The sequence below is a fragment of the Carettochelys insculpta genome, chromosome 5 (genome assembly GCF_033958435.1).
Source record: "Carettochelys insculpta isolate YL-2023 chromosome 5, ASM3395843v1, whole genome shotgun sequence".
Lineage (NCBI taxonomy): Eukaryota > Metazoa > Chordata > Testudines > Carettochelyidae > Carettochelys > Carettochelys insculpta.
The window spans coordinates 109,247,217-109,263,407 of NC_134141.1; the positions used below are offsets into that span (position 1 = coordinate 109,247,217).

A 16,191-nucleotide genomic window follows, 5' to 3' on the forward strand; every position below is an offset into this window, starting at 1 on the left:
ATAGAGTAAACCCTCAACAGCTGCAGCTTCAAGTTGCATGTCACTTGCTTTAGTGCAAGTTAAGCACAACTTGGGACTGCAGAGCAGTGTCTTCTCCCTGCCTTCTCACAGCCTTCCCCAAGGAGCATGGCATTTAGCCCACCTAACTTTCCCCACTTGCAGGCAGCTAGAGTGAGCTACAGGCCTCTTACCCCCACCTTCTCTGACCCACATAGCTGTCATCCTGACAGCCACATCACTGGCGGAAGGCAGTGAGAAGCAGCCAGGAAACTGGTGGACTGTTCAGTTTCCTGAGGCCACAAGCGGTGGGGAACTAGAAACAAAGCAGCAGAATGGTTCCCATCTGCCCCCCTGACTTCAGCAAAAATTCAAGTTATGTGGGGGTTGCAGGAACACAACCCCTGTGTAACTCAAGGGTTTACTGTAGTCTATAATACAGTATATACTTGCATATATATACTATATACTTGCATAGTATATACTATACAGTCTATAATAGTCTATAGAAGCAGGAAGCCTGCTAAAAAAGCAGTGGGGCCCTTGGATGATAAAGATATAAAAGGAGCGATCAAGGAAGACAGTGCCATTGCGGAGCGATTAAATGATTTCTTTGCTTCAGTCTTCACGGATGAAGATGTTACAGAGGTTCCTAAATCTGAGCCAGCCTTTTTAGGCGACAAATCTGAGGAACTCACTCAGATTGAAGTGACATTAGAGGAGGTTTTGGAATTAATTGATAAGCTGAATAGTAACAAGTCTCCAGGACCAGATGGCATTCACCCAAGGGTTCTGAAAGAACTCAAATGTGAAATTGCGGAGTTATTAACAGTGGTTTGTAACCTATCCTTTAAATCCACTTTGGTACCAAATGACTGGAAGACGGCCAATATAACACCAATATTTAAAAAAGGCTCTAGAGGAGATCCTGGCAATTATAGACCGATAAGTTTAACATCAGTACCAGGTAAATTAGTAGAAACACTAGTAAAGAGTAAAATTGCAAGGCACATAGAAGAGCACGAATTGTTGGGCAAAAGTCAGCATGGTTTCTGCAGAGGGAAGTCGTGTCTGTCTAATCTATTAGAATTCTTTGAAGGGGTTAATAAACATGCGGACAAGGGGCACCCAGTGGACATAATATACCTAGATTTCCAGAAAGCCTTTGACACGGTCCCACACCAAAGGCTTTTATGTAAATTAGGTGGTCATGGGATAGGAGGAAAGGTCCTTTCATGGATCGGGAATTGGTTAAAAGACAGAAAACAAAGGGTTGGAATAAATGGTAAATTTTCACAATGGAGGGGGGGTAACTAGTGGTGTTCCCCAGGGCTCAGTCCTGGGACCGATCCTGTTCAACTTGTTCATCAATGATCTAGAAAATGAGGTAAGCAGTGAGGTGGCAAAGTTTGCAGATGACACCAAGTTGTTCAGGACAGTCAAAAGCAAAAGGGATTGTGAAGAACTACAAAAAGATCTCAGCAAACTGAGTGATTGGGCAGCAAAATGGCAAATGAAATTTAATGTGGGTAAGTGTAAGGTAATGCATGTTGGAAAAAATAACCCAAATTACACGTACTACATGATGGGGTCAAATTTAGCTACGACAGATCAGGAAAGGGATCTTGGAGTTATAGTGGATAGTTCTCTGAAGACATCCACGCAGTGTGCAGCGGCAGTTAGTAAGGCAAATAGGATGTTAGGAATTATTAAAAAAGGGATCGATAATAAGACAAAAAGATATCATACTTCCCCTATATAAAACTATGGTACGCCCACATCTCGAGTACTGCGTGCAGATGTGGTCTCCTCACCTCAAAAAAGATATATTGGCATTAGAAAAGGTTCAGAAAAGGGCGACTAAGATGATTAGGGGCTTGGAAAGGGTCCCATATGGGGAGAGGCTAGAGAGACTGGGACTTTTCAGTTTGGAAAAGAGGCGATTGAGGGGCGATATGATAGAGGTATATAAAATCATGAATGGTGTGGAGAAAGTGAATATAGAAAAATTATTTACCTTTTCCCATAATACAAGAACTAGGGGACACCAAATGAAATTGATGGGTAGTAGGTTCAAAACTAATAAAAGGAAATTTTTCTTCACACAGCGCACAGTCAACCTGTGGAACTCCTTGCCCGAGGAGGCTGTGAAGGCCAGGACTCTATTAGGGTTTAAAAAAGAGCTTGATAAATTTTTGCAGGTCAGGTCCATAAATGGCTATTAGCCAGGGATAAAGTATGGTGCCCTAGCCTTCATAACAAGGGCAGGAGATGGATGGCAGGAGATAAATCACTTGTCTTCTGTTCTCCTTCTCTGGGGCACCTGGCATTGGCCACCGTCGGCAGATGGGATGCTGGGCTTGATGGACCTTTGGTCTGACCCAGTATGGCCATTCTTATGTTCTTATAATGAAGGAGGAGCTGCATCTAGGCTACAAGAGACAGGGGCTATGCTCTCTGAAGCTCTCACACTTACAGATGCTGATCACCCTCCCCAGACAGTGATGCTGCTTTTTCCAATATCAGAAAGCTTACCCCAGTTGCTTGCCCTCTGAAAGCTCTACCCAATTTTCACTCACTCAGTGTCTGACTGGCTACCACAGCTCAAAGAGAAAATTGCAGAGAACAGACAAGCAATTAAAGCTTCACAGAGCCATGCTCATAATTTCAAGAAGTCTGATGCCTCACTAGAATTGTGGTGGGCTGATATACAGGATGCCAAGGTTTATTTTCAAGACAGAAGTAATGATGCACAATGATCAAAGTGATCACTTCCATTCTACCATTAGGCAGTGCCCTCCAATGGCCAGTAAATGAAATGATGCTTGAAACTATTTGGTACTAAAACAAATTAGAGCATAATACTTTGCCAACAATCTCTTAAATGTACAAGATGCAATTTTTACTACAGTGGAAAAAAAAAGTCTAACTAACTACACCAAAATCCTCACATGTTAACGTGAGGAACTGCACTGAAAGCTAGTATTGTATATGCTAGTGTTGCTGATGCCAAATAAAGAAAGAGATTACTCATTAAAAGCAGGTTTAAAACACAAGTCTTTGTTAAAAAAATCCCCCCCCCCCATTACTGCATTAGACAACTGCAACCCAGTAATTTTATTGTTACGTCACAGCAAGAACACACACACATATGTAATGGCTCACATCCTTGACACACTTAATAGTTCCAGTTGCTTATTAAATGCAAACATCTAATACAGCAGCTACTCTGCACAAGATCTTGATCCAAGAGTCAGTTCACTATTTTACTAATCAGAACTCTGCAGTACCTACTGTGGGGAGGAGGAATACGTATGCAGTTACAGTAACATCTCCAACATTTGCAAATGATTGTAGACTAAGAGCAGCAGTATTGGCTGCGACATCTCAGGTCACCAACCTCCGCACCTTTGCACACACACAAATTATGAAATAGTTAGCACCGTCTAAAGCTAAGACATACAACATATGGAAGATTGTGTCTTAAAAGGTTTTGGTTTGGTTTCTTCTCTTGCATTATATAAAATCCAGCCAACTTTTCAATTATCGGGGAGGAGGGCACTCACTGTTCCAACTGCAATTATAGCCTCTCATTTTGCATAGCAGATCTACAGCCAAGTTGCTGAGGTCTTCACTGGTTTGGTCTCACAAAAACAAAAACAGCAGAAGTCTTTCAATCTAGCCTACACTACATGAACTCCATGTGAGCTGCCACAGCTTCCATTTCCTGTTTTCCCCCTTTATCAGGTCCAGGTCCTTTCCCTTAAGCAGCAGTTAGAGTCAGAGGTGCACTAGCTCCTGCTCACTTTTAAAAGGAGCCAATCTGCAATACTGGGATTTTTACCATTCTTTAGATATTCTATGGGCAAGAAGGTGTCCAGATCAATTAGGGTGTGCGTCTACACTTGCATTCCTCTTTCAAAAGAGGCATGCAAATGAGGGTAAACCAAAAATGCAAATGGAGTGCCTATTCAATATCTCATTTGCATATTCTTAATTCAAGAGAGCTAAAATAATGGGGAGGATTCTTTCAAAGAGGGGGTTTGCTTTTGAATTAATAAGCAAGTGAGGTGTTGAATATGCAAATACATACCACACTTGCATTTGTTTCCCCTCATTTGCATGCCTCTTTCAAAAGAGGCATGCAAGTGTAGATGCACCCTTAGGCTACACTGGAAACTGACTTTGGAGAATTTTTACACATTTCACTCGTTATGTATTTGAGCTGTGCCCAACAAAAGGGTGTAGTAGTATATCTCAGATTCAACTTCAAACTAATCTTTGCCTTTTAGCTTCAAAGAGAGAATGTATCTCAATTTAGTAATCTGAATATGGAATTTTACGTACCATATCTGGTGAAAGGTTATTAGACCCAGTGTGCTAGGAATCTAGTTTATAGTAAAATAGCATCACTAAGAGAAATCACAAAAGTGTCGAGATGATCATCTAGTTATATTTTTAATGCCTGCTCACAGGCCATAAAGTAGTTGTGCAATTATGTTTGCAGTTGCTTATAATCAGCATATTGTTTTTACAGACTATTCAGAAAAGGTAGGAACACAAGTCACAGATAGAAGTGGTGGGTGGGGGGAGAAGAAGAAAAAAAAAAAAAAATCAGACTTTCAAGCAATTATTAACATAAAAAAAAAAATCAGAAGCAGCAGATCTCTTCCAATGGCTCAGCTGTTCTCACCTCCTATGAATTAAGAAAGGGATTTTCAGAAGCACTGACATGCCTTAGGTAGTTGTGAAAACCCCACCCAAAAATCTAAGGCTGTGTCTGTACAGGCACAAATCTTCGAAATAGCCATATTTTGATGATTAGTCATGAGGCGCTAAATTGAATATTCAGCGCCTCATTAGCATTACGACGCCTCCGGCCACGGCGCTTCGAAACCGCGCAGCTCGGTGCCGCTACACAGGACTCCTTTTCGAAAGGACCCGCACCTTTTGAAATCCCCTTATTTCAAAAGGTGCAGGTCCTTTCAAAAAGAAGTCCTGTGTAGCAGCGCCGAGCCACGCACTTTCGAAGCGCTGTGGCCAGAGGCATCCTAATGCTAATGAGGCACTGAATATTCAATTTAGCGCCTCATTAGTAATCTTCGAAATATGGCTATTTTGAAGATTTGTGCCCATGTAGATACGACCTAAGAGTTTTGGTTTTTATAACAAGATCAGGGAGTGATGAGCCCACAAGAGTTCAGAACCTTCAGGGGCTGCATCTACACTACATTTCTTTTGAAAGAGGAATGCAGATGAGGGAAATTGAAAATTCAAATAAAGCGCTGATTTACAAAACTTGCACTTAGTTTGCATCATCTTGTCCGACTGCTTTTTCCAGAAGAGCTTCCCCACCCTCCACAAAAAGAGCAGTGTAGACAGGCTTCTTTAAAAAAAAAAAAAAAGTTTTTCAAAACAACCCCCGCAAACCTCTTGCCCCCTCCACCCACCCACCAGAAGTAAGGATTCTTTTGAAAAAGGGGAGGGGGAATCCAAAACAAAACCCGAGAACCCCATCTACACTGCCTTTTTTTGGGAAAAAAGTTCTCTTCTGAAAAAGCAACGGAAGGAGATTATGCAAATGACACACAAGGTTTGTAAGTCAATGCTTTATTTATATTTTCCTTTCCCTTATTTGCATTCCTCTTGCAAAAGAGGAATGCAGTGTAGACACAGCCAGGATGTTTGGATTTGACCTGGATTCAGCCTCAACTTTTGAAAGCACAGACACAAACCAGTTCCGATTTTAACTCTTTCATAAAGAAACTCTCTCAAATGTTTTGTTGCAATTCATATGTGCACCAAAAATAAGGAAGGGACCTGGGAACCACCGTACTGGAGAAATTTACCTTTGGTGTGAGAATAAGCAAATATATTTGAGTAAGCAGAACTAGGGTTTAAAGCAAAACTGCAGTTACACGGGGGGGGGGGGGGGGGGAACCACAAACCCAAAGAAGTCCTCATGATCCAAGAGGCTGTGACCAACACTTAAAAAAGCCAGTTTCATCTTTTGGAATTTTAGACTACATTCCATAATCCTACTGGAACCTGTAGAAGCTCACATTTTTGTTAGCAATATAAGTGGTTCTCTACAACAGAGCAGGCAAGTGACATCACAAACAAGATTGCTCCAGAACAATAGAACTCCATCAGGAACAGCCAAACAACACATAAAAAGCCAATCATCACTTCCCTGCATGCACTACCACCAGAGAGAATTCTGTAGGAGCTAAATTAGTTCTCATCACAGCAGTCAACTAAAACTCAAATTAATTGTTAAAAAAAAACTTACCCAAGTTGGACACTAAAAATGCTCAGGATACAAATACAGTCAAGTAGTACCATTTCCTATAACATTTTCAAGTGGTCTGGTTTCATTTCTAAAGGCTTTATCCCTGCTTATTCAAAAATGCTTTAGTGTACCAGACTTTCCTTTAGTATTTGAAATTCAAGTTAATGCCTGTTTAACACAGGCCCTGTTTATTTGACCTAATCTACCACTACATGAGAATTAATGAGGCAGGGGATATCAGTGTATAGCGATGGTGATCACTTGAGCTATTACGTTGCATTATCACTCTATCTTGAGACAGTAAGTTTCCACACGCAAGTTCCTGTGTGACAGTCCATAATGTATTACAAAGCAACTAGAGAGAGAACTTGTGTCTTCAGCTTATTCTGTACCATCTAAAGCGGGACTCAAAACCTGTGCAAATCATTTTTAACATAAAAAAGGGAAAGGACCTTTGCCTGGAAAGGGAGGCATAAAAGCAGTGAAAATGTTAAAGGCTAGAAACTATAAAAATACATAGAAGAAAAAAAAAAAAATGTAGAATACATGGATTTCATTGTCTGATGGCACTGGCTCTCATTCTTCAAATATTCTCTTTTAAAAAATGTTACCTTATTTACTGAAATAAGAAACTAAAATGTGATCTTTGCAAAGATATGCTTGTGAGAAAACTTGAAAGAATGCCTAAAAGTCATTCTTGGGTTGCATAGATGTAACGGCAACATTTTTATGGCGGGGGGGGGGGGGGGCGCCATATCAAGAGGTTAATATACGAACAATAAAAGACAAAAAACTGACTGGCTAGGCAGTGCTATTTGCAAGTTAGGCTTCCTGCATCGTACAAGTACTTGTTTTAACTTCAAAGCACATAGTCAAAGAAACTGAGGACCACATAAATCACCACACAGGCTATGTTCACACTTACAGGAGTAGATATAGTACACAAGTTACATGTGTAGCTATATACCACAGAGAACCATGGATTGTGTCCATACTTACTGTGGTGTATACCAATGCACACACAGAAGGCATTGCATAGGCATGTAGAAAGTCATGTATGGTATACATCTGAGATAAAAGCATGAGCACATCTGTACTCTGCATGCTGCCAAGAGCAGATATATTAGTCTCCTTTTACCATTTAGATGGTTGTCTGTAGTTTTGCACACTCTGCCTCAGTTTCACTCAATCAACAAAGATGACCTCTGGTTCTTATTCCATACCATGAGCACCCATTTGAATATAAACTGCACAAATGATGGCCAACCACAAAAGGCATGCAGTGCAGAAAAGACAAATTATAGTCAAGGTGAGAAATTTGAACTATTGTTCTAGCAATATCAAGAACTAGCATTTTTAGCTATTGCTAAAGCTCTGACCAGAGTATTATGTTTATATCATCATCAACCACCACCACAGGCTCAGCACCCATTGGTGTCTGATGCCTCTCTCACCATCTCCTTCCATCTTTCCCTGGCCAGTGGAGTGGCTGAGTTTCTAGTGCAGAGCTAGTCTACAATCTACTCTATCATCTACCCCACTCTCTGTGGGTCTGCCTCTCCTATTCAAACAGTCCATTATGCCAACTACCAGGGTCTTGATTTATTGTGTGTATAGTTTCGCTGAATTACTAGATTATATGTAAAGAATCTGATCACTTACAGAATTTGGAAATAACTATACATTTAGAAATCTATGGTGAACAGCAAGTTCTGCTTATATAATGACTTTCATGACATGACATAAGTGTTTATGCAGCTGTTGATTTATAACCATCTTTTTTTGCGGGGCGGGGGGCGGCGCGGCATCTATCAAGTTCTTGGAAGATAATTTTGTGTGTGTCACACCTATAGAAAATTGTGGGTACTATCCCAAAGTTTTAATTTAAGCCCATCTCTTGCAAACATACAAGCATACGCATCACTTTACGTATACAAATAATCCTACTAATATCAAAAAAGACTGGATATATCAATCTAAGTTAAGTTTGTGCTCAACTATTTCAAGTTTCATTACTATTAATGCAGGCATGAAACAAATCATGAAACACAATATTTTAAAATAAATTATTTCAATTAATAGCCAAACATCTAAATGCACACAACCATAAGCATAAGAAAAAAAGTCATTTATGAACAGAATTAAAAACTGTTATACAAAAAACAGTTGTGATCTAAAGTCTGCAGGAGACCAGACAGTTTGAGACACTGGTTCTTTCACCATCACTTTGTTTCAAAACCAACTCACATCAGCAAACAATAAAAAGTTATTACTTATGTAGACTACTAAAACTGGTAATCTCAGTCAACAGGCATGTCTACCACAAACATCACTGCATTTGTGCCTGCAGTGGCAGAACAGCTTTAGAAGAAGGGCAGAGACATAGCAGGTGTGGGAAGATCATACATTAAAAATGACAATACTAAATTGTCATCTGGACCGCAGGAGAGAGAGACTCATTTTCTTTGATTGTGAACTCCTTAGGACAAGGATGCTTTCTTCCTACAGCTCAACGGGACTCCAGTCCTCACTTGGAGGAAATAAGAGGAAACAAATTCCAACTCAGAATTGAGTTAAACTAGTGGAGCAGAATGGAAAGCCTGCGCTGCCTACAGGCCATATATATTTATGCATAAAATGAAGAAAAACCCAACATCTTTTATAAACCCAAATTTCAAAGAACCCTCTTGCTCAGACAAGAAAAAAGTGTAGTGGCCACTACTCATCCATCTGTTCTGAAAGCAGCAAGGTCCATCTTATACCTCAGTTCTCTTGCTATTACCTTCTGAAATATAGATGCCAGAAACCTCCACAATGTGGTAAAGTATTGCAGGATTCAGCACTGATACAACCAACCAGTTGCCCTAGTTGTTTCTTCAACTTATACTATTAGACCCTTCAAACATTTCAGGCCTGTGTCAATGCAGGATTCTGAGCTTTTTACAGGTCACTCTACAATAGAATTCTAGTTATTTGATCTGCTTAGGTGACATCAGAAGTGTTCACATTATCCCAGCCAACAAAACAAAGAGACATGCCGAGACTGTTAGAATGAGCTTCAGCTGCATTTTATTCCTGAGGATTCACACATTGACAAAATTGCTTGTGAAGAGCTCATAAAAGAGATCTTATAAAGCCAGAAGAGAGGGAAAAAGAATTGCAGCATCTAATTTAGTTGTTTTTCTTTATCATTAGACCAGCAGAACTCCTTCTAATGCCTTCTCTCTTCCTCATGCTTGTACCAAGATTTGTTTCTCTCTTCACTTTAACCACTTTATAAAGCGAAGAATCCTCACCAAACCAATACCCATGCACAAAGGATCCTACCCAATTTTAGTTCAGTAATGCAGTCACCCACAATAGTTGGTTTCAATAAGAAACTGAGTAGTCAATAGCATGTACACTCATCTCTTACTAGGATGCTCATCATACCTACTACCTATTTCTTCAGTTATCAAGATCCTGGCCTATGGCGACATTAAAGAGGACATCAATAAAATAAGTGAAATTGGAAGTTTTAATATAACATGTTTCCTTTGCTTGGTTACTTATTACACTGGCCACTCTGCAAACTGACCTCCATTTCTCTACCAGACAAAAAGAATAAGGTAATTATTCTTCACCCCACACAGCACCTCAACAGTGTTCTCCAGTCAGAGGCAGTATGCAGATGTTTCTGTCAGCACAGGTTTATATTTTAGCATCACTCATGTTTCTACACAAGGCATTAATAAAACAGGCACACACTGAAGGCCTGAAAAGACAATCAAGCTCCATCTGCATTACAAGTAGATACAAGGTTGAGTTTGACACACCAGTTCCTAGAACAAACAAACATTTTGCATGCAACCCAAACATCTAGTCCCATGTATATACATACGCACACCTATGACAAATGTATTTAGTCATGAGCAATTTGTAGTCCTACACAGTGTTTTCAGAGAGATCTTAAATAAGACTTGGGAGTAGCAGCTGTCTTTCCACCTATGATACCTCAGTCTGGAGGCCTGGTTCTTTGTTCCTAATTGTCTGCATCTTGCACTTTCTGGAACACACTGCCTCCTTTCTACTAAGAAAGTGGAAGATCAGTTAAAAGGAACAAGACAGGCCAAGGTAATATTACAAGAAGAGTGCCTGTCCCACATAACAAATGTCAAAGATATAATGTACATAGTGCCACATAGCTTCACACACATAAAATATACATGAGCCCTTCCCCACACTAGGGTTATCAACCCTCCAGGATTAGCCTGAAGTGTCAAGGGGGAAATTAATGATTCATCTTTAAAGATGTAATGAAATCTCCCAAAATAATAATACATCCAACCAAAACCAACATGCCTAACCAACAGATTTACATGGTACCTGATTATACTATGCACAGCATTCAAGAGGCCATCAGGCTCCGGGGCCCCATCGTGTTAGGTGCTACACAAGCAGAGGCAGCCCATGCCCTGAAGAGTTTCAAATGAAGTCAAGCAACAAAAAAGAGGATGCAGGAGTTGGAGACAATGTGTGTGTGCCTGCTCAGTAGCTAAGGTAAAATGAGATGCTGCCTGATGGCAAGACCAACAATTATCAGCTTCAGGCAAGAGCACCCGGTGCAGTTCTCTGCAGGAAGGCAGAGGAGAGGCTCACAACATGTAAATAAAAATCTCCGAGCTGTAGCCTGACCGCCAGGCGAGAAGAAATCAGGCAGGTAGCTTCCCCAGCCATTGTTATGCAAATCTGTACCACACACACACAGGGGGTGCCTGAAGCCACGCAGTCACCCTTGCAGGCATGCCTTTGACACGGCCCCAAGCTGCTGCCGGCGCCGATCGCGCGGAAAACGCTGCCTCCCGGGAACGTCGCTGAGTCCCGCGCGGAGGCGGACCACGGCCCCGCCAGCCCACGGCCGCGCCGCCGTCAGCCCCCGGGGGGGGGCACCCCAGCCAGGCTGCCGCGGCCGCCCGCTCACGCGCCGAGGAAATACCCGCTGACACACCGCGGAGCCTGCGGCCCCGGCGCTCCCACCCGCTCGGGCGGGGCTGCGGGGTCCCCCCGTGCCCAGGCCGCTTTCCGCACAGACCCGGGCCAGCGGGCGCCCGGCCTCCCCGCACCTGCCGGCGGCGCGCTGCAGGGGCCCCTCGGCGGGGCTGGCAGGCTCCGCTCAGTCTCCCCCGCCAGCGATGGAGTCCACACCCTGCGGCGGAGAGCGGAGCGGCGAGTCACCGCCCGCCGGGACCCCGGGGCTGCACCGCGCCAGCAGGGCGCCCGGGTGTCCGCTAGCCGCCTGTAGCGCTTCCTTTGCCGGCAGCCAGGGCCCAGGGCCGGGCGTTGCTGGCGGGCCGGGGAGCGTCACCCACCCAGCGACTTACTTCGTCCTCGGAAAGTCCATAGACCGGCTCCACGGCCCCGCTCGCCATGGATCCCGCCGGGCGCGCGCCCCCCTCGGCGAAGGAGAGAGCCAGAGAGCGAGCGCCGGGCAGTCCCCGCCCCGGCCGGGCAGCGGGCACAGCCAGGTGAGCCCCGCGCCGCCCCTCGGGCTGGACGCTCCGTACGGACGCGGCTGCTCCTGCAGGACGGGGGCGAGCGGCGGCCGCAGCCCCCCAACCCCGCTGTCGTCGTCGTCGTCGTCGCCGCTGCTGCTGCTGCTGCTGCTCCGCTCTTGGCTGGCTCAGCTCGGCTCAGCTGCCCGCGCCCCAGCCGCCACCTCGCCCGACCACCGCGTTGCTCACACAACCCCGCTCCCAGCCCTTCCCAGCTGCGGGGAGACCCAGCCGCTCAGCCCTCAGGGGCGGGGCGAGAGCCTGCTAGGCCCAATCAGAGCTGTGATCGGCAGGGGCGGAAAAACCGCCAGGTTCGGTTGATTTGTTGGCTCCGCCCCCTTTTGGTAGCACTTGCAAAAGAAAGCCAGAGCGGGGCGGGGGAGCACGGGCTGTATCACGCCCCTTACGGGGGGAGGTGCCGCAAAGAGGAGGAGGAGGAGGAGGAGGAGGAGGAGCCGCCTGGGCTGGGCCCTAGTGGGCTATTCCAATGAGGGACTTTCTCTTCGCTCTTTGTCTGGCGCTCTAGGTTCACATCCCCAGCGCTGAGCCGCCTTTGCATTGTCCCTCAGTCAGGGCTTCCACCCGGCGTCAACATCGCGGGCAGAGCGCGGGGGAGGGAGACTCCCTGTGGCCGAGCGGTGTAACTGCCACCGTGCAATTTCGCGGGCGCTGACCTGTTAGCAAGCCCATGTAAATAACGATAAAAAAGAAGTGTCCTGGCTGAGTCTGCCTAAGATCGTACAGAGCGAAAGGACTGCAAAGCCCTGACGGGGCTGGTGGATGCTCTTTCGTTCCGTGTGCACATTTTTCTCCAACAAGCTCCTGGGTTTGTGTATTTATAAAGTGGTTAGTTTCAGCCGGTCCTCCTATGCTGTAGTGTTTGGGTTGCAAACACAGCAGGGGAAATGTTTAAACACAAACAAGTGGTGTTTCCAAATATTTGAAATGGATTTCATAAGAAAAAAGAACAATTATATTGATCATAGGGCTTGTAAAAGTAAGGAGAATTGATTTTTTTCTGTATAAGAATATAATTTTAAAAGAATAATTGTTAATAAAGGCATCATTATATTTATTTCTTTTGTGCCCCTTTAGACTTGATGTTTAGATTAAGATAAAAATAGTATATTTCTCATGCACCAAATATAATAGTGTGAGCAAAAGGCAGAAAGGGAGAAGTCCATTAAAAAAGCTAAATGATTTCTGAAACAGAACCTGCAGTTTAGGGAGACCAAAGTGTCCTGTATCGCATTTAAACCAGCTACTCTGACTCAGAAAGGGGTTGTATGGCAATGCTGTATCCACCAACAAAGGCTCACTCTGGAAAATCCCTGACTACTGACTTTCATTTCTGACACTGGTGGCCAGGTACCTTCATGAGTCATACTGTATAAATGACCAAAGCAAATACATCAAAAAAGATGGATTAGATATTATTGATCGATCTCTCTCTCTCTCTCTCTCGTTTCTTCCAGAAAGGCATAGGGTGATTTCTGAGAACAAAATCAAGCAGTCTTGTAGCACCTTATTCTTCCTAGGTAGAGGATTGCCTTATTATTAAGTAATAAATATCTTTGAGAGTCTTTAAGATGCTAAAGGAGTGCTTCTTTTTTGTGAAGCTACAGACTAACAGGGCTACCCCTCTGAGACTGTTTCTGAGATCAAGAAAATGTAGGACCTTGTGGGTGATAACACCAGCACTGTGAATCTTATCTGATAGTACAGAAACAGTTCTCTTGCTAGATGCCCTGCTCAAAACTCAAGTCAATGCAAACTAACTGAAGCTCCAAAGTTAGCCTATCCTTGTGGCATCAAAGTCAAGATAATTTTCTAAAGATTCTTTAATCTTGAAAGCCAATGTAATCCCATGGTCAGTCTATGACGAAAAAAGGCATTTATCACATCCTCCCTGTTCAGAGACTTTTTCGAGCCCTGTCACTAAGGTAAACCAGTAAAAAGACTTCAGAAGTTGCATTCCTGGTATCCATGGTTGTGCTGCAACAGCAGTGGTGAGTGTTCCCCAGTGCATACCTAAAACATCCAATTTCATGACAAACTCTGCTCTGGCAGGAGCAGGCGACTACTAAACAATGGTTCCATGACCTCCCTCCTATCCATTTGCTTTAATGAAAACTAAAAAGATAGCCTAGCAAGATAGCAGGGTCAGCAAGCAGCCTTCAAATGTTGCTAATTTATCCCTAGTGTGGACGCAACTTAGTGCGGTAATATAACTGATGTATTTTACTCAGGACTCCATTACTAATCCATTGCTAACTCATGACTAATTACTCAGGACTCTTCTTCCCTCCTCAGACACTTGACTTGTGGTATTATCTACCTATTCTCTGTACCCTAGTCAGAAGTCAGCTGACTATGCTTGTGGGACAGCTTAGTGTCCAAGACCCCCGTCACACATGACTTCCAGTACCAGCATCTTTATTCCTCTCCAGTGCAGAGTGGCGCACCTTGCAGTCATGCTAAAATATGTGTCCCCATGACACTTTACATCTCTCAGGTCTGAGCACTGTCTCAGTGTGGACTAGCAGGAGCAACCCTGTAGAATTTGGTTGTTTTTATGCACTGTGATCATGCTCCCTCATGCTAGGCTGATTTGAGAAGTTTATCCCTCCAGGCAATTGCATCACATAGATATTTGCTTCTCAGGGTTCTTCTTTTACTGACAGTTGAAATAACAGTAACTCACCTTAAGTGAGCCTAAACTCACTGACATGTGACGTCTTCTCTCTCCCTTCTCCGAGACAAGCTAGTCCTAAGGTTTTCCTTGGGGATCTTTCTTTCTAGCCTTTAGCTCTCTTGAAATGGAGAGCCAAGCCATAACTTCTTTTTGTCCACTGAACGGAGTAAATGAGCATCATGCATTAGTCTCCATTTATATGCAGAGTTTCAGCACTTAGGCCATATCTGCACTAAAGGGGAAGATCAAATTAAAATACACAACTGCAGCCATGTTAATTATGTAGCTGGAGTCAATGTACCTTAATTCAAGCTTCCATCAATCACCCCTGTTATGGAGACATTACTAAAAGGGTGGGTTACCAGAAGATCTTGCCACTCTGTAGCACAGAGCAAAAACCATGATAAACAATATTTAAGGGTCAAGAATCTTCCCTTTTTCCAGGTGAATAAGAAAAAGGAGACATTTCCTTAGTCCCCCTTTCCCTAAACTTCAGTCCAGATGTTTCTGACATTGTAGCCAGGACTTGGGGAGGGACCTGACCATTTTTCAAGAATAATTTTTATTGTTTTCCTTCAGGAATATTAGTGGCTTCATGTTGCCCATTTTAAAAGTCATTTTGAAAATCCTTCAGGTTTTAAATAATTTTTCAGAATAATGGTGGGACAGGGGTTTGCTCAGAAGATGTCCAGGGAAGCTTCATCTTACTCAGGATGTTGATTAATCTAGAAGGGACACTTGAAGTTTAAAAGCAGTTTCATAATGTTATTCAGCCAGTCATGGCATTTTCCATTTAAATTAGATTATGTGTGGTCATGAAATCCATTGCCACTTAGGCATCAATTTCTCTGGCAATTAAGAGGAGGCACTAAAAAGGCATCTGCAGCTCCATACTTACAGTGTCCCCTGTCATCTGTAAAATTAGAGAAGCTCTAACTTTTCATGATTTTATTAGCATCTAATCACTCAGTGGCCATATATAATTAAATTCACTAATCTAATTAATGTGTGCAACAGCATGCATCTGTGAAGTGGGCAGCTACTTTTCGTTATAAACCAATGCCAAAAACTGGAATAACTATAATGCAGAGTGGTTTTGGATGTTCCTTACTCCATTTTTGTATTTAACAGAGATGACTTTGAACCAAAAAGTTTGAACTTTGGGAAATTTGCCGCTAGCCCTTGATGAAAGCAAAATCTCAGAGCAAACAAGCCTGAGTTTTAGGGCAGTAAGTCAAAAATCCAGCTAAACAGTCAGGTTTTAGATATCATGTCCACCTCCAGGGGAAAAGCATTCACCAATGGGAGTGGAAATAATTGATTAGAGTGGTGGTAATTATAACTACAACTTCCTAAAATCAAAAATTATCAAAAAATTATTTTTCATTGTGATAATATGAAAGTGGGTACAAGAACTTCCCCTTCTCACTAAAGCTGTAGATTGTTTGGACATAAGGTTTTGATTAAAACTGATATTTCTGAACTTTCTGCTCTGTCATAAAATACTATTGAAGGGCAAGATAACTTGTTATACTTCATGTGTAAGGACCAGGCATCACAGATCCTAACTCATACTTTATCCTGCCTCATGGTTTTTTTTTAATATTTCAAAGGAATTAAAAGCCAGATTTTCAACAGTGAGTATACAAATTCACAGGAGTTTGATGTAAAAAAAA

The 16,191-nt window shown here is 43.0% G+C and overlaps 1 protein-coding gene across 3 annotated transcripts in view; it reads right to left on the reverse strand.

Annotated features, from left to right (window-relative positions):
• The window catches only part of NEDD4L (NEDD4 like E3 ubiquitin protein ligase), a 334,332-nt gene extending 322,399 nt beyond the window's left edge, over positions 1 to 11,933 (reverse strand). For 2 of the 3 annotated variants that reach the window (XM_074995740.1, XM_074995739.1), the window contains exon 1: positions 11,650 to 11,933. In XM_074995740.1, coding sequence (XP_074851841.1) covers positions 11,650 to 11,697 — 48 coding nt within the window. In that variant the 5' untranslated portion in view covers positions 11,698 to 11,933. The remainder of the gene's footprint in view (positions 1 to 11,649) is intronic. The other variant, XM_074995741.1, reaches the window with a different exon arrangement.
• Positions 11,934 to 16,191: the final 4,258 nt, after the last annotated feature.